Source organism: Sminthopsis crassicaudata, chromosome 2 (genome assembly GCF_048593235.1).
Source record: "Sminthopsis crassicaudata isolate SCR6 chromosome 2, ASM4859323v1, whole genome shotgun sequence".
Classification (NCBI taxonomy): Eukaryota; Metazoa; Chordata; class Mammalia; order Dasyuromorphia; family Dasyuridae; genus Sminthopsis; species Sminthopsis crassicaudata.
The window spans coordinates 157043497-157066541 of NC_133618.1; the positions used below are offsets into that span (position 1 = coordinate 157043497).

Consider the following 23045-nt stretch of genomic DNA (forward strand, 5'->3'; position numbering starts at 1 on the left):
CCACTAGACACCGCACACTGTGCTGCAGCCGGAGCCCGAAGTAACCGCACTTTGGCATCGTTCCTGGAGTTACAAACTGTTACTCAGATCAGCAGCCCGCGGAACTCCTGGCTTCTTCTACTGCACAAATTTTTGAATCCTTTCAAAGAAAATAGTGGATTTTTTTTCTTCCTTTCTTCATAGTTACATATTTTTTTTTAAATAAAATCCAACACTTCTCCCCTTTCTCCCCTTCCCCCTCCCCATCCCCCACTCACCCCTCGTGTGTGTGTGCGTGTGTGTGTGTGTTTCCGAAGAACTGCGGATTGACAAACTGGTGTTGCAACTTTCCTGCATAAATTGCCGGGCCCAGACCATGTCGCTGACCAACACAAAGACGGGCTTTTGGGTCAAGGATATCTTAGACCTGCCTGACACCAATGATGAGGACGGATCGGTGGCAGAGGGGGCAGAGGAAGAGAGCGAGGGGTCGGAACCTACCAAGAGAAGCGGGGTGTTGGGACCAAGCGCACTGGAAGCAGTACAAACCCTGCCCCTGAAAAATCCTTTCTACGACAACAGCGACAACCCCTATACCCGCTGGCTGGCCAGTACCGAGAGAGCATCCAATATTCCTGTGAGTAAAAAACTTCACTCTAACAATCCTCCACTTCCCTCCCCCTTCTTTCTCCCTTAGATCAAATGTGGTTGGACAGTGGAAAGAGAAGCTATTTAACTCAGTCACCCCAACCCCAACCTAGGCCAGGCCCTAAAGTATTGATTGGGTGTGGGGGGAATTTATTAACTCTTACCCTTATTTCAAAACTCTGTATGTCTCAAGAAAGGGGACTGGGGCAGCTGGGAGCTTATACCTTGAATTTTTTTCTTATGCTGTTGAACTGGAAGGGAAATGAAGAAAAAGAGATTAAATGCCCTTCCAAAGGGTGGTATTTGTTATAATTCAGATTTGGGGGCCTATGACAAATTGTAAATACCATCTCATTATTAAGGCAAAAGATCACTAGGCATATTTACACTTCTGTGTTCGAGCCTGTGTGTGTAGTATTGATCTCTGAAGGAGCCTAAGATGCAGATGGACATTCTGGGGGTACTATAAATAGCCCTCCCGTTGTTCAGCTATAGAGGCTGCTTTGTGCCACGGGATATCGGTTGGTTTAGAGACAGCCTAGAAAAACAAAAACAAAACACACACACACACACACACACACACACACACACACAAATGTCTAAAATGGAAGAGCTGATCAATGACTGGATTGTGGCTTTCTTCTTTTAAAAATCAGCCCACGTCTCTTTAGAGAGGAAATCACTTAAGGGTATAGGACATCTCCATCCTTTGGCCCCTTTCTTCTCTTCGTACCTCCCCCCCTCCCAGGAGCAAAAGATACCCTCATGGCCATTTTCATAACCACTGGGAAAAAGAGTCTCCCCCTTTATCCCCAACACTTCTTCAGGGTGTCCTACCCACCTGGAGAAGCTGAGAGCACACCCGACGGCTCTGACAATCTTCTGAACTGTGCTGAAGATCGCCAAGGGGGCAAGGAGATTTCTTCCCAAAAGCCTCCAACTAGAGATCAGTTTTGTTTGTTTGTTTGACAGGTTCAAATGAGGATGATGGTTAGAAAGGGAGAGTAAGAAAGAGGAAGAAATAGTGGGCCTAAATCCTTCCCCTCGAAGCCAAAAGGGATGAAGAGATTGGGGCACAAGGGGATGGTTTGAGGATAAGCAATCTTCTGCTGCTGCGGGGCAGGGCAGAGGGCCTAAGTCTCTCTCATTTTCTCTCTCTTTTTCTAATACTCTCATATATTCTCTCTCTCTCTCTCTCTCTCTCTCTCTCTCTCTCTCTCTCTCTCTCTCTCTCTTTCTTCTTCTTCTTCTTCTTCTTCTTCTTCTTCTTCTTCTTCTTCTTCTTCTTCTTCTTCTTCTTCTTCTTCTTCTTCTTCTTCTTCTTCTTCTTCTTCTTCTTCTTCTTCTTCTTCTTCTTCTTCTTCTTCTTCTTCTTCTTCTTCTTCTTCTTCTTCTTCTTCTTCTTCTTCTTCTTCTCTCTCTCTCTCTTTTCTTTTTCTACCGTCCTTGCCCACACCACCCTCACCCATCCTCAATCTTGCCTTACATTCCACTTTCCTGCTTCCCTCCTCTCATATCCTCCCTCTGCAGTGCACGGGCTGGCGGCTGGGGCGCCCCCTCAGGACTCCAGCGCTAAATCCCCGGAGCCCTCGGCCGACGAGTCGCCCGACAACGACAAGGAGACCCCGGGCGGCGGGGGGGAAGCGGGCAAAAAGCGGAAGAGGAGGGTGCTCTTCTCCAAGGCGCAGACCTACGAGCTGGAGAGGCGCTTTCGGCAGCAGCGCTACCTGTCGGCTCCCGAACGCGAGCACCTGGCTAGCCTCATCCGTCTAACTCCCACGCAGGTGAAGATTTGGTTCCAGAACCATCGCTACAAGATGAAACGGGCACGGGCTGAGAAAGGTATGGAGGTGACCCCCCTGCCCTCCCCACGCCGGGTGGCCGTGCCCGTCTTAGTCAGGGACGGCAAACCCTGCCACACGCTCAAAGCTCAGGACTTGGCCGCAGCCACCTTCCAGGCCGGCATCCCCTTCTCCGCCTACAGCGCCCAGTCGCTACAGCATATGCAATATAACGCCCAGTACAGCTCCGCCAGCACCCCCCAGTACCCGACAGCGCACCATTTGGTGCAAGCTCAGCAGTGGACTTGGTGAGCAGACGCCCTAGCCCTAGAGAGAGAGAGAGAGAAAGAGACTCAAGGCTCCAAAACAAATCCCACTCCACTGGAGGACGCTATTATTATTATTCTAATTATTATTATGGAGTTTGCTCTTGACATTTTTTTTTAAGGGAAGGAAATGTTTTGAGCTCCTTGGGGTGGGAAAATCCAAGGATTGTGTTCCCTCTCTTTTTTTATTTTGGAGAGAGGGGTTTTGGAGATCTGGGCGCCGTGTTTACAAAAATTATGTGCAGTCCTGCTTATTTGCCACTCCTCTGGGGAGAGGGGGGAGAGAAACCGTCGTCGTCGTCGTCGTCTGAAAAAAAAACAAAAAAACAAAAAACCCTAGATAAATCTCCCTCCACACAAAATAAAACCCCTCTGCTCTCGTGTTTTTTTGTAAAGTATGTTTGTGTGCCGTAGACATGTCAGTCGTCTTCTAAAGCAAGTGGAGAACACATAAAAATAGAGAATTTTATTTCTCCTTTTTATAAGAAAACTTTAAATATTTATGGCCATGTACACATTCTGACAACTGGTAGCAGGTTCTTCCTTTCCTTTCCTTCCCTTCTAGTTTTCTATTTGTTTGCTTTTTGTTTGGGTTTGGTTTTTTGTAAATATCGGTGGTGAATATTGCCAAAAGTAACCTTCAGGGCGATCTTTCTCTTCTCCTTCCTTTCCCCATCCCTATCTTATTTTACTTTATCCTTTTTTCTTTTTTGCCTCGATGCAAATATGCCCCCCCCAAAAAAAAAAGAAAAGAAAAGAAAATATGTAGAAGACATACAACCCCAACCCCTCCTTATTAATTCTCGGGACCCTGTTCTCGGGTATATCCAGTTTAGTGGTTGTGTACGACTCCGAAAGGAGCGCTGAGAGATTTTCGATTTTTTATAAGAATTTTAATAAAAATGCTGTGTTTAAAAAAAAAAAAAACAAAAAAGAAAGAAAAAGAAAAAGAAAAGAAAAGAAAGAAAAAAATCGTCCCGTTTTGTCTGACTTTGTCTCCAAGGAGCAGCGCCTTGTCGCGGGAGGGAACTGGGGACACAGGCCGCAATCCTAGCCTGAGTTGCCCGATTGTTGTTGCTTTTGTTGTTTGCTGTTGTTGGGGATGGGGGGTGCGGGGGTGAGACAAGATGAGTAGTGAAGGATTGTAGAAAGCGGGATACTGAGAATTCACCTTTGGGATGGGGTCTGCAAGATTGTAAGCAGGTGTTTGGGGTGTAAATGTTTTCCCTCTCTAGTTAAGGAATTGCCTCCCTATTCCCCCTTTTTTCCTACACTCTGTCCCAGATAAAAATAAATCTATGTACTTGATCCGGATTCTTTACCTCACAGAGGTTTCCCCAATGTTTAAACTAAGGGGATGTGGGTGGAAAGTGATTTGTGAAACCGGCAGAAGTGGGGGGAGGGAAAGTCCCTCAGTCACCGAAATCTACGAGTGGCTCCTTCAGACTGAGAAGCTTTTGACGCCACTACACTCAATGACTTTCACTTTGTTGGGATTGACTTACCTCTTACTTAAGAGGGGGAGGGGGGCAATGGGGAAGGGAAGGGAGGGAGGGAGAGAGAGAGAGAGAGAGAGAGAGAGAGAGAGAGAGAGAGAGAGAGAGAGAGAGAGAGAGAGAGAGAGAGAGAGAGAGAGGTTGAGTTTCTCTATTTTTCACCATTCCACCCCTTCTTTTTTGTGATTGAACGGTAGAGAGAGGTAACCGCAGATGAAGATGACTGAGGCTTGGGATAGAGCTCAGTGTCCTCTTGGAAAAGGTTAGGGCCAGTGGCTTATAAAGAGCAGAAGAATTGGGGGAATTAGATAGTAATTAAGTGTTTCTTAGTGATGATGGGTGAAGTGGGGAGGTATTTCTCCCTTCCTGAATTTCCATAGTACTTTCGCCCAGATTCATTCGTCTCCATTGCCCCCTCTCCCTAATCGGAGATCTATAATCATTTCTATTTATTGTGTACGAGATATGGATCGGTAGGTGGATTGCCAAAAAAAATAAATAAATAAAATAAAATTATAATAAAGTAATAAAATGAAAAAAATCAGAGTTTAAGTGTGTGTGTGTGTGTGTGTGTGTGTGTGTGTGTGTGTGTGTGTGTGTGTAATAGCAGTGGAAAAAATGTAAAAAGCAGTGGAAAGTGGAGAAGAAATGGAGATGTTGATCCCCTATTTCAGATCTGGCGCCTTTGCAGGCAGGAATGACTCTAGAGAGAATGGGGAGGAGGGACGAGCATTTTTGGTCTCTATGAAGGAGGGAGCTTCCTTATTTGTATTACTTTATTTCGTTTTTCAGTCTGTAAGCTCATAGAAGATCCTCTTTCCAGATGCTCCCGCACATTTTGCAATGTAGGAGGGAATAAGTAAGGGCAGTCGGATCTCGAAGTTCTCCTTTTTTCTCTAATGCCCTGATTTCAGAAAATAACCTAGCCTTCTGAAGGCTTAGTGGAGAGCGGGGAGCTTTTACTCTTTCTGATTGGAAGCCGTTACAGATTCTGAAATTGTATCTTTCTCCCTGGGAGTTTCACAAACAATCCGGGACTAAGGAGAGGGGGTGGCTGCGAACGCCAAAGCAAATGGAGCAGTCCCAAATGACTTCCTCCCATCCTGGCTCTTGTTGATGATCAGATTTAATTCAATATCTAAGGCAAACACGATTATCTGTAACCAAATCTTCAGGCGTTCAATAGCTCCTACGAAGGGAAGGTTATTGAATGTTTTTCTCGCTGGATAATTGAGGGCTCAGAAGTCATTCTAATATTACAACAGCTCAACCTCTCCCCCAAAATGTATTTCTTAATTTGGGAGTTGGATGGTTCTCCAAACGCTGAAGTTATCTCTTTGTTCTCTAGATTGACTTGAAAATCTAGATTCTAGACTATTCTCTTTATTATTTTTTTTTTTTTAAAGAGAGAGGAAAATCGTTTTCCGGACTTAAAACAAACAAAAACCAACCATGATATTTGTCCCAGGGAGAAAAGTTACCCCAACTAAATCCTTTGAAATAACTAAAAAGGGATATATGAATGACTAGAGAATCAGTTCATATTTAGACTGTTTTCACAGTACTAGGGACTATTTGATCAGTGAGCCACCCTTCCCCTCTTCAAATAGGAAGGGGGAGTAATTCCACATAAATTCATGAAAAAATTAACCAAATCATCATCTTGGATAGGGAGAAAAAAATTATTAATCGACTTGCGCTATTTCTAGCTGTATACATATGAGAGGTATCTAGAGAGAATCTTATTGCAAATTTCCAAACTCAAATCTGATTTAATACCCTTAATATTTTTCCTGTCCAAGATCAACATAGAGGTGTTCCATTAAATAGTAGATATCTATATTGTGTAATTTGGCAGCCGTGTGTGTGTGTGTGTGTCTGTGTGTGTGTGTGTGTCTGTGTGTGTGTGTTGGAAGGAGGGGACAAGAGGAAGGTTAGCAAGCTCGCTACTTTTTTTTTTTTCCTCTGGGTCGCTATGAAGTCAATAAACCCGCTGAAGTCCTGTGTGGCCCTAACCCCTCTGGCCTTATATTTCACACGCAATGGAGGCAGTTTCTGCAGTCTATCTTTGCCCAATCTACAGTATACATCACAAAACAGCACAATGGGGGAGGCTGGGAGCTGAGGATGTTAGAGGCGTGCATATTAAGGAGGGAGAGAGAAAGGGACTCACAGGGGACAGAGACGAGGAAAAAAGGGAGAAAGACGGTGCTACACTCCCCCCTTACCCCCCACCCCTTCCTCCATCCTCCCATTTAGTGGTATTCAATTCGTTTATCAGGAGCAGTGAATCCCGGAGTCAGGCAGAAGTCTCCTGGGGGTTTTGTTGGTCCTGTCAGTGGGTCCCATTGTGATCCTTGTCCTACATGCTGTATTCCATATGGACAGCTGGGCTGAGGGAGGGCGAAGAGGGACCTTCACAAAACCCAAATTGTGTCCAGCTTTCAAACCCGGTATTGTTGTCTGTGAAAGGAAGACACATTAAAAATTCGTGCTATATCTATTGGGGGGGGTGGAGAAGGGGGGTGGTAAAAGGGGAAAAAAGCCACCCTGTCTTTGATGGCTTCAGAAGGCCCCCCATGCTGGCCTCCAAGTTGCCTCCCCCATCCACTCTCTCTTTCTCTCTCCTTTCTCTCTTCTCTTTCCTCTCTTTCCTGTCTGTCTCCCTTTATCATTCCTCTCTCTCCTCTCTCTTTTCTTATGAAATTAACTTCTACTACCCAAATGAGTCTACTGCCTTTCAGTGGACAATGCACTTGCCTCCAAATCTTCAATCTGGAAGTTCCAGGCTTCTCTTCTCAATGCACAAGCTTCTTCTGGCCTCATAACTCTGCCAATGATAAGAAGAGTGGTTATTGGAGTTTGGTCCTTGGTCCTTCATTGTCTCTTTTTTTCTTCCCTTACTGCTTCCCAATTTCAAAACAACAACAACAACCCTGAAAACCATTTCCTCATACCACGACTTTTTCAGGCTCCTGCTGAGGCCTATTAGAAGTTTTCGTTTCTTGATCTGGGTCAGAGGAAAAGGGCAAATTGAAAGACTTGGGTGAAAGAGGCAAGGCAGCAAGCTTTGATGAAGTCCTCAGGAGCCTTATTGGAACCTGAGCTGAAATTGGCTTCAGATTCCTAGAATGGAAAAGAAGCATTCCTCTTTCCCCTCCCCAATAAATTTGTCATATAATCTCAAAAAGCAATACATATATTTATAGTGAAAAAGCCAGAGATATTAGTAATAATTAGTTCAGTCATATGGGTCTTCCTGTAACCCTGCAACAATCAGAAAGACAGGTGTTCTTTTTCCTTGGCAAACTGCTCAGGTTTCCAAAATGGGAGACCAACAGATTATTCCTTCTTATAATGCCCTGTTGTCCTTCCCACAATGTTGGTGTTTCTGTTGTGTCAGAGACTTTCCCCAACATTTTTCCCTCCCTTAAATGGAAGCCGAGTGGGTAGGGAATGGTCCTGTTTAATAAAAAATTGGTTCCTTTAAAAAATACATTAAAAGCTTTTTACAAAAATTGGAGAGGAGGGGGAAACAGAGATACAAGGAAAGAGGGACACAAAACTTCTGAGATTGCTATTGTTCCATTTTTATCTCTATGTGTGGACATTACAAGGTAGTTTTATTAGCCTTTATCATTGTGGATGATGAAGAGTCATTACTTGTGCCATCTTTCCACGCTGAAGTGAAAAAATATAGGAAAAGTAAGCAAAGCAAGTAAATTCCTTTTCACTAAAGGATTATTTTGCTTGCTATCATGAAATTAAAATCAATCAAAGGACAGTTGCAATGTAAAATGAAACATTCTTAAGTGAACCTAGACCAAAATGAAGGAAATTCCAGTTAATCCTGTGCTTTATGTTTAAACATTTCTCTTCCTTTTCCTACCTCTCCTTTTCTCTTCTTATTAAGAAAAAATCAGATAACCTGATAATGAATGGAAACCCCTCTAAGCCAGGGAAATAACTTATTTTCCTTACCTATTGACTATTGAGCTTAGTTGAGACCTGGTGTGGATTGCTTGAGTCTTTTCAAGAGTCCGGTCATTGAAAAGCTAATCCAATATTTACCAAGTATAAGAACAATTCTCAGTTGTATTTATTAAAGAGAGATCACTAAGTGATTACTTGGGAAACCTAAAACAAAGCCTCGGTTCTTGGGAAGGGGAAGGAATGGAGAGAACTATATTCTTCAAGGGGTCCCCATTCCATTCTTAGAGAGCAAAGACCATATGGGTGATGTAGAAGATACTAAGATTTTCCATTCCTTAAGTGGTGGCTTGGATTAGATATTGTATTGTGCAATATTTCAGGAAATATGTACTTGTGACTTCATGAGAGCCCGAGCAGAGTGACACTCTAAACCGTGTCGATATATCATCTTTTATCCAGGATCTGCAAATAAACCCCTGATCTCTCCACCGCATTATAGCCCACGCTATCTTGCCTAGGAAACGATCTTAGTTTTATTGTTTTCTCCTCCTTCCCTCCTCCCTACCCCTACCACCTCTTCTATTTTGTTTTGTTTTTTAGGCGTCGATTTTTTTCCGGTACCGTTATTAATAAAAGAGGCAGACATCACCGCTGCAATCAGAAAAGCTTGGGGTAGGGGAGCGGGAATCGCCTGACTCGCCTCGCTCGCACAAACACACACTAGCCCACCTCCGACCCCTCTCCAAACCCCTAAACCAAGGGTTGCCATGGCTCCCTGTGGCCACCGGGAGGCAGCAAAGCCCTTCGGATTACTCAGCTCTGGGGCTACGATTACCCTGGAGATAAAGGACTTTTTTTCTCTATGCAATAGATAGAATGGCCACTAAATACTACTCTGTGTTGGGGGAAAGTATGCACCCACATAATGGCAGATATTGGACCATATCAAGTAAAACTGAAGGTCTTTGGCTGGACTCAGCTATCGTTGACTAGAGATTGTTATGAAGAACTTCCATCAATGACTATTTATCTATATAAAGAGGCACTTAGTAATTATGCTTTCTCTATAAATCATGTATTTCTACATATTTTGCACGAGAGGTAACGTGGTTTAGTGGACTGCTGTGGGTCTTGTAGCCGGGAGACCTCAGTTCAAGTCCTGTCTCTGACACACCATCTTTGACTTTGTACCCCCTCCTATTTTCACAAGCTCCTGATGCCGGCCTGCATCTGTGGAGGAAATTTTCATACCAGAAGTTCCCCCCCACACACACTGATGGAACCACGATTCCTATCTGTATGTGTAATTTCATATGTATACGTACTATAGCTAAGAAGTCTGTATTAGATACTGTGTGCCACGCACGTGGGAAGTGATGGGATACAAACGAAAACTGCGCAGGGAGGAAGTTCTCTTTTCTAAGTCAGTATCTTCTTGGCCGCTCGGCTGCCTGGGAGGCTCCTTCCTGTAGCCCTTCGAGACCGTGACCTGCCCAGGACCTTCACAGCCAGGATGTGCCAGAGGTGACGGATCTAACCAGCATCGAGGTATGCGTGGCTCCCCTGCTGAGTTAGACCGGAATAACAAAAGTACAGGTAAATGTAAAAAGCTACGGCTTGTATTAACTTCTTTTCTTTCTCCTTTTCCCATTATTTTCATTTTTCTTTCAATGAAGACTTTTTCCTCTAATGATCTGAAGGTATTCTATTTTTATTTATTAAAATGCTACTGGGAAAAGGGGGGAACTATATGAGGAAAACACAAGTCCCTGAAGAGAAAGGCTCAAACAGAAAAGGGGGGCGAGAGACACAAAGCCGGAGAGCAGAGGCAGCAGTTGTCGCGAGGCTGGAGAAGATGGCTGCGAGCGACGCTCTCGGGTCACTTGAGGGAGTGTATACGCATTTTTGGCTTGGTTTGTTCTGGGAAGTAGACTCGGTACAGGGCTCGGGAAAGCCGGGAAAGAGCCCGCTAGACTTCAAAAACCGGCCCCTGGAGATGCTCCTTCTGCAGGTTTCCACCTCTTGTTACAAATTCCAGCACCAAGTTCCACCACATTGAAGGACGGGAAAATGCTCGTCACCCTGGAAAAGAGAAAGAAGGAAAGTCTTTGGAGAAGCAGGTGCCCATCTTCCCCGCTCGAAGGTGTGCCTTCTGTCCTTTCCCTCCCGGGCCCTCCTTCCAACCGAGGGCCCCCTGAGACCCCGCAGTGTCCGTCACGCTTTGCTCTCTGCCAGGCCGCCAGGGGGCGCCGCGGCTAGCGGACTCTCGCAGCGCGGGGGGAGGAGGTGGGGCCCCGGGACGGCGCGGCGCGGCGCTGCGTCCACGAGCTCGCACCCCCTGAGGGCAGGAGCTTCCTTCTCCCTCCTCCTCTGCCTCGCGGAGCCGAAAAACAGAAGGCGCGCTAGCCTAGCGCTTCGGCATGGCGGCGTCCCGGAGCGTAGAGCTCTGTTGGAGCGGAAAGGCAGCTCTCAGGGCTCTGGAACGGCGTCTAGGGCGAAAATTCCCGCCTCCGAAATCCACTTCCACGTGAAACGAAGAAAACTTAGCTTTGGGTTTGACCTCCTCTTCCCAGACTGACTGCGTTTCACTGTCTCCTCGAACCCACCCACAAATGAGGCTTATTTTCTTCAAACTCCCCTTGACTTAACTTTCCTCCAATAAGCACTGGGTCCAAAGCCACTCAAACCTGCTTGAAGCGGCTATTGACCAGAAAGGGGAGGCACTTGCGTTGCGGAAAGTGGCCGCGGTGGGGCGCAATTGTATAAGGAAAGGAAGCTTGTACACGGCCCCATTTCTACTCGCCACCAACTTTTTAAATAAACAGAAACCGAGCCATAAAATATAGCTAACAAGCAGAATTTCTCATTTATCTTTCCTTGTTTGTTTGTTTGTGCCCTCCGGGTTGATAGATACCTTTATAGGTGGAAACAGACTAATTTTGGCGAAATAAGATGTTCTTAACCTGGGTTCTGTGTACCCCGCAAAGGGTTTTCATTCATTTCCTTTCATTTCACAAGGCCCGTGAACTTGTGGGGAAAATTACATCCATATTTATATTAACCTATAATTGAAATATGGCGTTTCCTTCTGGGATGAATATGGACAAAAGTCATTATTCTAAACGGGGTCTATAGACTTTAATCGACTGCCGAATGGGTCGTCGACAAACGCAGAAGTTTAAGAGCTCCTAGGTCTCAATGAACTTGAACTTGGAGAATGTAAATGTTCTCTCCCATTTCTCTTTTCTCCTCTCTTCTTCCATTCTTCAGTCTGTGGGCACAGTTTCTAAAGTTTCTTAGTTCCCCAAAGGCTTTACAGAGGGTGCTTCCATCACCATTTTTACATCTTAAATGAAATACACTCCATTTTATGTATGAAAAAAGTTGAATCACCAAGCTACTTTAAAAATGCAGCTAGGGGGCGCAGTGGAGAGAGCACCAGCCCTGAAGTCAGGAGGACTCCAGGTCCAATGTGACCTCAGTCCCTTAACGCGTCCTGGCTGTGTGACCCTGGGCAAGTCACTTAACCCCAACTGCCTCAAAAAAAATTAATTGCTTGATTCCACACATTAAATCAAAACCCACATAAAAACTGCAAAGTTATTGTAGACTGCTTAAAATAATTTAATCTAGGGAAGAGAATGAGAATCAACAGTTGAGAAAAGCAAAAAAAAAAAAAAAATTATTTTTTCACAATGTCTTCTTTGGCATTTTACTTTCATAAAAAAGGCAATCGGCCTTAGAGGAAAGAGTGTGGAAGTCGGAAGTCTGAGCTTTGAAGCTTTTCACTTAGCAATGTCACCTCAGGTAAACTGCTCAGCTCCTTGAATCTCAGCTTCCTTATCTGTAAAATAGAAGTGTTAATGCTTGCAAGATTTGACAGGGTGGGAGATGTTTTGTAAATCAAAAAGCTTCCATATAAAATATAATGGTAATAATAGCATTTATATTTCCCCATAAAGTTTCCACGGCACTGGATATATATAGTTTTATATTCTTAACAATGATGTGGAGTTGTTGTAATCTCCATTTTACAGATGAGGAAATTGAGCCTGAGAAGAGTTAAGTGATTTCCCCAGGTTTACAAAGCTTGTGTCCAGGGCAATATATAAATTTATCCCTACTTCAAGTGGGATTGTCTATCCACTATGCAATCCAATATCTTGATAGCAGAGTGTTAAGTAAATACAAAGCTCATTACAAGCTCCTATCCTCTCCCCCCAATATACAGAGTGGGGGCGGGAGGGAGACAGAGACATCGAGGGAGGGAAGGAAGGGGGAGAGAGAGAGAAAAGGAAGGAGAAAAAGAAAGGGAGGGAGGAAAAAGGGAGAGAGAAAGGGAAGGAAGGAGAGAGAGAGAGAGAGAGAGAGAGAGAGAGAGAGAGAGAGAGAGAGAGAGAGAGAGAGAGAGAGAGAGAGAGAGAGAGAGAGAGAGAGAAAGAGAGAGAGAGAGGGAGGCAGGGAGGGGGGGAGGGAGGGAGGGAGGGAGGGAGGGAGGGAGGGAGGGAGAAATCCAATTCCAGGGCAATTTTAAAAAACAATTTCAATTAAATTAAAACAATTAAAAAAAAATAGGAAAAATGTATTAAAGGATCCCATCCCACTCAGGAAGAAATCTAGCTTCATGTTCTGTCAGAGGCAGCTGAGTGGCAGAGTTCTCTAAGACACAAGGAGGATAACTAATTTGTTTATTGGTATCTGGCTCCCATAGTTTCCCATAATTAGCAAACTTTGCTATCTCTTTGATTTCTTCTGAGCAGTTAACAGAGAAGCTTCCTAACTCTATGTCTTTTTATTGGAGAACATTAAGTCTGTTAAAAGATTAAATAACTGACAAAAGCCTGTAAGGCCTCAGGAAACAGTGTAATACAAAGAACCTTGAAAGGCACATTCAGTTGCTCATTGGTCAGATGACCTTGGCCAAATCACTTGATGGTGACTTTTTTTTCCCCCCTAGATCTATAATTTCATTGATTCACTGATTTCAATGTGAAGAAATCCCTCTTACTAATATAAATCAGCAAATATTCTGGAATTTAGTCCTAGGGAATTATCTAGGAGACTGAGAGGTTAAATACTTTGTCTAAGGTCAGAACCAATATATACCAGAGACAGAATTTGAACCCAGTTCTTCCTAATTTTGAGGCTTGCCCTCATTGCTTCATTGCTTCTCATAGCATAATACCATATTGGTAAGAATATGGGTCCTACTCCTCTAGAGAGTTTTTGAGGTAAGTGAGATTGCATGTCCCTTTGAAGTCCCTAGAGGGGGAATTAACTAATACCTGATTAATACTTTCCTATGAAAACTGAACTAGTCTCAAATCTGAATGGCCAAGAATAGACTAGAGACAGGAGAGTCAGGGATCAAATAAATTTTAATTAATTTCAGAATGAGAAAAACACTTGCAAGCAGAAATTCCCCTTCCCTCCAAGGAGAGTTTAACATACTGGGACAAAGGAGGGTTTATATACATTAAAAAAAAAAAAAAAATCACAAGTGGGCTGGATCACAGCATAATCATTTTTAGATGTTGAATAGCTGTTTTTATGGTGGGCATTTCTTGGGACAATACAGGTGTTTTAGAGTCCTGTGAGAATAGTCTCTAAATTATTTCATGGCAAGAATAGAAGTGCAGTACCTGGTTTTGTTCACTTGGCAATTATATAAGCACAGGTGTCAAGAGGTCTGATGGATGGCTTTGGTTGCCATACTTTGTCTCTCAGATTCCTGAGAAATATGGAAATTAATATGAAAATCATAAATCCCTCAATGAACACCTGGTACTTGTCAGAACAATGCACTTTGCCAGAGGGAAAGATCATCCAAAGTGCAAGAGATTATTGTTATACCAAGTTTAGAGCACAGGCTACTTGGTAGCCTTAGGTCTAAGAATAAGGTTGCATCAAATATTTTGACATTTTCCCCTTTTGGCCAAAGAAAGGGAGTGTTTAAAAAAATCCCTATCCTTATTGCTAATAAAAAAAGAGGCAGGTATAAGCCAAGCAGATAAGATATTGCCCAGAGGGTTAATTCCTTAAAGAGAACTTTCAGAAAAGTATGTCCCAGGTATTGTTGATAGTCATTATTTACTTGCAAGCAGAAAAACAAGAGGGCCTAAGAATATCAAATTAAGAAAATGCCAACACAGTTGAAACAGAGTCTTGGTGGTTAGGCACATAATTACACACCTACAAGTTTGGCATTTATGAGAGTAGTCAGAAGAACCTGGTAGGGACCATTAAAAACTATGATTGATTGTTCAGTATGGGACCAGTTTTCAGATTAATCATAGACTGCTTAAGATACATAATAGAAAGAAAACTCTTTGAATTATCTTTTAGATCTGAGTTTCTGGACAGCATAACATAGATCTAGTTTTACAATCATGCAGGGCTAGTTTCAAACAATGTAATAAAATTATTCACACAATTCCTATATAAGACATACCTACATTTAAGTCAAGTCTAGATCAAACTACTTAGCATGCTATACAATGGATTGGTTTTGAGAAGGGAAATTTACATGTCACCAAACAAGTAAACAAGAAAACTTAAACATTAATATCAAATACCATCTAACAGAGGTATAGAGCTAACCAAACACCTTCTTCGCTTAGGGAGAAGGAAAGATCAAAGCCCAAACAGGAAAGATAAGATCCTCCTGGTCTGTGGAGGCCAGAGCCAAACAGAGTTAGGTTGTTTAGGGGAACAGAGTGTGCAGAAGGAATAGTTCCAGAAATTTCATCTAATTATCTGATATTTGGATGTCTTTTAATATGCTTTATTCCTCCCCCCCTCCATATGCTTTATTCTTGAAACAGTTTTGAAAGGGGCTTCTCTGATTCCAAATCTAAAGGTTCCTAGATAATTCTGGTTCCCCAATTTTGAAACTTCAGAGATTTTCAGTTTATATATATTTGCTCCTTCTTTTTTAATATAAATCCTGTACCTGATGTAAGAATCTTTTTAAAATTTATTAGGGTACAACTGTAAAATAAACTCTTTTGCCTTTTAAAATTATCAGACAGATGCTTTAAAATAGGGAAATAATTTCACTTCCTTTATCTTTATCAACATAATTTGTGTGTAAAATCCAATTAATCCTTAATCCATTTTTGAGAACATATTACTAAAACATATTCAAAGTCTGATTTTCAAAGATAAATACATTGGGAAGCCAAACATCTACATGTAGTTCTTAGAGAAAACAGTCTACTTCTGTTGCTTTTCTAAAAATTATCTATTCCATTTAATTAGGAAACTTTTACATTATATTTTTGCTTATTCTAATCATTTCTCCCTTAGGAGGATATCATCCTTATATTATAATTTGACCACAAATATAAGTAAAATTTTAAAATGTTCATACTTACTATAGTAACTCAGCAATATTCCATTATCAATCTACTATTTAATAGATTAGTATTATACCTACAAAACTTCTTGATCATAGAAATTTGTCATAAAGAGGGACATATTATAATTATGTCATATATTTTAACAGTAATAGAACTCTTCCTTAATTATTTGATCCCAGCCATGAGTTATATCTAACAACCAATCACAGGGCAAAGCTCATTATTAACTAGTGGGAAAATTTCCTTTTCAGTCAGGAAATAACACAATGGGGAAATAGTCAGGCGAGTTCTACCTAGGCTATGCCTAAAACTTTTCCCAGGCATAGATATCCACTTCCCAGAACTGGAAACAGAACTTTTGCATTTCCCAGACAGCAGCACATGCCATTTCTACTATTGGCTTCTTGTTAATTCAAACAACTATCAAAATAGTAAATTACAGTCTCAATAATTTTTAACTTACATAGAAAAATTTCACTAGCCACCAGTTAGGGCTTGAATATTTTTCCTGATGTTTACCTAACATTTAACATTTAATTAAAACTATCCATGTTCCAGGGCTTTAGACATACAACAAATATCTGATAGTCAACTCATAATTAATATGTTGAAGCTACATTTTCATAAAAACAAGATTTTCAAATGAAAATTGCTATTATAGTCATTTATTATCTGCCTTATAACAAAATATGTTTCATTAAATATTTAACAGTTTGCAAATATCTCTTTTTTTAATCACATATTTTTTAAAATTCCAATTCATAATCTAATATCTTCTATATTAAAGGGAAGTTTTTTTCCTAACAGTATTTCTGGTTTACAATTGTCTCTAAAATTTCACAATTTATATTTAAAAATACAACAGAATTTAGACAACACAATAAACTTCAGATGATATCAGTTACATTTCCAAATTATCACATATAACAATCATTGATCATATTGCCTTTGGCAATTTAAAACTATATTAGCAATAGCAGATACAGAACAATTAAATTCGATTTAAAAATAATGTAGTGTTTAGCATATTCCAGTCACTGTGTTAAACACTTTACAATCTCATAACAATGACTCTGGGAAGTCCATACCATTATTATTTTTCTCTTTACAATCAGGAAACTGGGGCAAACAAAAGTAAAATAATTTAAGATTGCACAGTTTATACATTCCTGCAACCAGAACAGAGAAGGATGGGTTCACCAAGGCAAAGGCTAGCTTTCTCCCCTACCTTGTACTGCCGTGCCAGTTACTATCAGGGACACCCATACTTTTACTGATAGCAACTGGCTGAGGCCTTCGAAGGGGTTGGGGAGGCTGGTGCCAGTTCCCTCTCATTAGTGGTAGTTCCCGGTGGAAGAACAAAGCAAATGTTGACCATGGGACCTGACAATTCTCTTCCCATCCCACACCAACAAAAGCTGTAGGTGCTTCTGGAACTGGGGGCAAATTGCAGCTACAGGAATAGGATGGGCAGTACCTACAGCACCTGGGTAATATTCCTAGGCTTGCCTAGAGATGGAGGCTGAAGGATGCCCAGGGGCACAGGACTGTTAAGGTCACTTCCAATGTGGAGGCCTCTGCAGTTCCTGACACCCCCTCATCAGGTGGGATAGAACATAAATCAAGTTTCTTTATAATTCTCCAGCATTTTCTTTTTTTAATCTGACCTAAAATGAGAGAGGTTAACAAAGACATTGGGTGTAATGATCTTGTTAACAATCCCAATAGCTGAGATATACTCCATGGGAAGAGAATAAGGAAGGCAACAAATATACCCTAGCCTTTATTCTACATTCTGTTTTTCAGTGTAACAAATTTCTTAAAAACAAACTTTTAGTTTAGTCTCTTGTTGATTAAAGGGACTATACTTTCCTTTCCTAATAGTGTAGAAGATACTCAAGGACTAGTTTCATCCTCTTCCACTAGCTGAACTCTCAAGAGGGAACCCAATGTCAGAATGTCACCAATTAGAAACAGATTGATTTGTTTAGAAATCTTCAAATGAAGAGTATTAAAAACTGGAAGGTCAAAAAAGAGTTTTCTTTATTTACTTATAAGGTGAAAATGTTTACTTATTTTTTTTTTCTTTCACTCTCTTTATTCTGAATTACTAGCAAACTAACTTTCTTTCATCACCCTAGAACATGAAGCTATTACTCTTACCAATTACTTATAAAAACTTTTATAAGTTTTTATCTTTATTTTTCCTTACAATAAATTCTGCAGAGGTGCCCCAAAAGTTACTAAGATGTTTCAGAAGGGAGTGAATTCCTGGAATTATTCTCAAAGTCTCAAAAGTTCTCTCCTGCAACCTTAAAATGATTAATTTCCAAACTTCTTAATGATTACTCTCCAAAACTCCAGAATCTGCTAAGATGTTTTGAATGGTCCTATAAATTTTTTATTATCTAACTTTATTCCTATAATTCCAACTTGGCTAGTGTGAAATGACAGACAAAAGTGTCTTGCAGGGTTTTTTTCTTATTATTATAATCTAAACTCCATCAGAAAGCCTAAAGTAGAGCTAGTCCTGATTATTGGGAAAACTGTTTCAGCTTTGAAAGTTCTTAATATTTCCCATTATTTTAAGTTCTCTGACTTAGAAGTATTTCTGGCTGACTGCTCTTTTTATCTTCCAAGGTAACATAATCTAGTTCATAGCACAAACATGACACAGACATTTTACATCTTACAAAGGCAAAAACATAGATAAAATGACAAGACACCAACAACCAGAAGGTTAACTCATAAAAAAGTGACCAAATTTAATTTTACTGGTCAACTCAAGGCAGGATTGAGATGTGTAGAAGAAAAACAAAACAAAACAAAACAATAGAGGCACACAAAGCAACCAGAAATGCAAAGAGGTTCCAATTAATCAGAGGTATACAGAAAGAAACAAAAAAACAGAGGCACACAGTAGCAAATTTATAAAAACATGCAGAGAGGAACTAAGATATACATAAGAAATCTTTACCAGAACCAGGTCAGGAGAGGAACCCTGGAGTTTTCCTCACAAAGAAAGATAAACTCAATCAAAGGGTGAGCCCAGGAGATTGAAGCAGAAATGAAGGGTAGAGGACTCACAGGATCAGACTCTGGGGAAATAAAACTTTGGTGGTACCATTTTATTCCCACTGGTATCAGAGAATCCAATGACCTAGTCCAATGTCACTCCCACTTCTGACACCAGTTAATATTACTCATCCTCTAACTTTTGAATGGCTTAAACCAAACAGAGTCAGCTAGAAATAAGAGAGTCAGGGATCAAACAAAAATTTAATTAGTTTCATAGTGAAGAAATAGCTTATAAGCAGAATTCCCTGCCTCTCTCTCCTCTCCCTCTCCCCAAAAAGGAAGGTTTAATATGCTGAGGCAAAGGTAGGGCTTATATACATTAAAAACAACAACAACAACAACAACAACAACAACAACAACAACAACAACAACAACACTAGTGAGCTGATCACAAACAATCATTCTTAAGTCTTTAATATCTGTTCTCTTGTTTGACATTTCTTGGGACAATAGACATTTTGGGGTCCTGTGGGATAGTCTTTAAGTTGTTTCATGGCCCTCGGAAATGCTTACTCAACCTAAGCTCTGGAAACAGAGTGTCTCCAAATATTTTGATACCCTAGTTATATTTACTCTTCTCATAAGGAATAGATAAAGTGGAAGGATATAATTCTCTACATATAATTCTTTATCCCACAATTTGAGATATAAAGAATTTGGAGAGAGTTCCAAGAAGAGATTCAAAGGGGGATTAATGGGTAATTTAATCCTTTCTTTTCTAGTCAGATCATTTCTTCATATCTGGGTCCCTGCCATTTTAAATTTGATTCTGTTCCCCTTAATTCAGATTTTATATGGAAGACTTAAAGGTACACTATGATTATGTTATTTCTCTTCAAAAATAATAATGGAATCACAAAAAATTTCCCTACCCTAAGTCAGATCTAAATAGAAAAGACAATTTTTCCTAGTGTAAGCCTGACCTAAGTGATTCTGATCTCAGATGTAAGAGGAGAGATTAAATGAATTAGTCTAGCATCATAGACAGAACTGGAAAGGAATTTGGCCTTCATTTAGTTCAACTCTTCATTTTAATGTTGAGGAAAAGGTCATAGAGGTAGCTTTGGGATTCCAAAGCAGGCTTTTTTTGTTTGTTTGTTTTTACTACATATCCAGGGCTCGTATCCATAGCATCATCTAGGGAGAGGGGGGAAGTAAAGGGGTTAATTGAGTAAAAAAAAAAAAAAAAAGTTGAATAATTTGGAAGGGAAAACATGTAGAAAATAGTGGCCTCTAAACCTAAAACAAAAAGGGTGTTTGTTTATTTGGAAGGGGAAAGCAAGGAGTGGGGAGGACCAGACCTATGATTTCATTGGTATATGGAATCATTAAAGGGAAAATGTCTCCAATAATGGAGATAATTTATCTCTAATTTAAGGTCTTAAAAGGATGCCTAAGACACTAAAAGATTAACTCATTGTCAGAGAGTTAATATGTCAGAAACAATATTTGAATTCAGCTCTTCCTGAATCTAAAACCAGCCCCCCATCTCCTATACCAAGGCTTAAACTTTTTCCATTTGGAACCCCTTTTTATCCTAGAAAATTTTTACATGACTCAGATATAAAAGTACTAATAATAAATCATAAAAGAAATTTATTTTAAAATTATATATATATATATATATATATATATATAATTTTACCATTTACTAAAGACGAGCAAATTTGCATACTAATGAGATGAATGTGCTTGTTTATATTTCCATAAATGATTAAATCTTGGTGAAATATTTGATACATCTCACTGTTGCCAAATTTTTATGACTCCCATATTCAGTTATGTGACCCCATATGGGGTTGTGACCCACACTTTATGAAACTTTGCCCTATACCACATTGCTTCTCAAAAAATTAGAGCTACTGGGTCCATTTCAGCACAGACTTTAAGGTAAATGTCCTGAGGGGGGCAGCATAGCATGGCGGATAGATTTGGACTCAGGTCAAAGCATGGCTTGAATCTTGCCTCTAAATTGACTCTGTCTCAGTTATTGAGACTCAGTTATTAACTCTGTCTCAGTTTCCTAATTTGTAAAATTTGTATAAAAGCATCTGTAATCTACTTCTGAGGATTGTTGTGAGGGTTAGATGAAACAATATACATAAGAAGTTTTGCAAAACTAAATAATTGTCAATTATTGTTATCCTAGTTTTAACATTACTAGAAAATAATTAAAACAAATTACATTTTAGAGACACTAACTGAAACAACGTAGAGAACACTAACCCTGAAGTCAAGAAGATTTGAATGCAGAATCAGCCTCAGACAAATATTAACTATATGAACCTAGACAAGTCACTAAACCTGTTTGCCATGGTTTACTTATCTGTAGAAACTCTTAGGGTTGTTGTGAGGATAAAATTAGATAATAATAAACTTTGAAAACCTTAAAGCTAGCTACTAATATTATCAAGTAATCGAGGGACAATATAGAAGGTTGTCTTTATGAACTACATCATACACACTCATATGTTAACTCTTCATGATATTTTGTGGCGGTCAAAAGGAAGTGATATTTTTTTCTTTCTCATGGTTTTTTTTTTCCCTTTTGTTCTGATTTTTCTCTCCCAACCTGATTTGTATGGGGATGTGTAAAAAGTGAATGTACATTTATGATCTTAAAAAATAAAATTTTTTAAAAGGAGGTGATTATATTTTAATGTTTGGTTAATTTAAAATTAAATATATTAGCCACTGATATTTTATAATCATATTATTAATTCACTTTCTTTTCACCTTCCTTTTAAAAAAAAAGAGATAACAATTCCAAATTGAAAATACTTAACATCACTTAATTAAAACATTTTTCTTCCTGTTGTTTAGTGATCTGTCTTCACCTCTAGGACTGCTGCTAACTTGGTTATCAGTCTAATAGGTTTCCTCTTCCATGCCTCCAGGTTCTACTAAAGAAGTTCCAAGGAATGGACACCTGATCCTGTTGCTCCTTTCACTGCCTCAGCTGCAGTGAACTGAGCCCTGGAATTTAGAGCTAGAGTGAAGAGAGTCAGGATAAAGTGATACAGTTGTCAATTATTAGAGTGGACATTACAAGAAGAAAAGATTTAAGTGTAACATAGATTATGTAGCTCCTACTACAATTTCTGGCTCCTTCCCATTTGTCCACAAGCATGCTTAGGACTTCTCATTCCTAAACAAACAAATAAAAAACACCTTCCCTTTATATTATATTCCATCCATCTAATTTCTGTTTTCCTCTTCACTGTTGAACTTATTGGGAAAAAAACCCACCAAAACTTAATGCCTCCATTTCCCCAATGCTATCTTCCCAATCCTATATAAAGCTTGTTATTCACCAGTCTATAAAAAATGCTCTTTCAGCAGTCAACAATGACCTAGAAGTCCCCACTTCCCTTGGCCTTTTTCTCACTCTTCCTTTCCAGACTTAATTCATATAACTCCTTGCTATATACTCAAGTCAGTGTGCAAATTAGGTTACATTTCTTCCTCCAGATAGGGCTGCACTCTCCCATATCTCCATGCTCACCATTCTCTGTGTCTGTCATTTGCCCTCTCCTCTTTACATGTTGAATTGGTACCTAAGTCATCTTTTAAGGTCAGACTTCAACATTTCCCCTGAAAAGGCTTTCATTCTCCAAGCTGTTTAAGCTTCACAATCCTATTTTATAGATGGAGGAAGAGAATTGACTTGCTCATGGTCACATAGTAGATAAGTGTCAGAGTCAGAATCCGAACCCAGTTCTTTCTGATTCAAAGTCAAGGACACTTTCTGCTTTGCCCCTTCTCTTTGCTCATGAATTTCTTGTGATCAAGGTCTAATTTTGGAGATCATAAAGCTAGTAAGGTTCAAGCTCCGGATTTCCTGATTCTAAGTCCCATGCTTTATTCACCATACTACACTGCCTCTCATTTTTGACTTTGTATCCCCAGTACAAAGCATGGCAAATGGTCATTGATTTATAAATGCTTGTTTTTATACTATATTTTCTTGAGTAAATGCTAGGGTACAAAGACTTTTTTCCTTCTCCCCCCCACCTTAAAAGTTGTAAGAACTCCATTGTTCCATATATCTGTAGACAATTGTAGAACCATAGCTTTAGATTTGGAAGAGATTTGAGAAATTATCTACTCCAAATCCCTCATTTTGCAGATGAGAAAACTGAGACCCCAAGGGAACATGTGACTTGTTCAAGATGAACAGAAAAGAGATTTTTGAGCCCAGATTTCTGGCCTCTTCTTAGCACTATATCAAAAACAAATATAGGAAACAGACATCTAGAGCTATCATGGATGATGATCAGCACAACCAGTCAAGTCATTTCCTTCTCTGCTTAAGAAACTGTGGGCCCCTTCTTCCTCCAGATTATAAAACCACTAAGATTCCAGGGTATATTTCCAAGTTTATTTCATATATGTTCCCTTAAGCTTTTCCCCTTTTCAGCCAAAATATTTTATTTATGATAT

General features: G+C 40.1%; 1 protein-coding gene across 1 annotated transcript; it reads left to right on the forward strand.

The window, feature by feature from the left end:
* The first annotated feature begins 331 nt into the window (after positions 1-331).
* NKX2-2 (NK2 homeobox 2) lies at positions 332-2720 on the forward strand. The gene is given in 3 exon segments (XM_074285047.1): positions 332-595; positions 598-616; positions 2158-2720. Coding segments are annotated over 3 exon segments (822 nt in total). The 5' UTR covers positions 332-355.
* The last annotated feature ends 20325 nt before the right edge of the window (positions 2721-23045 follow it).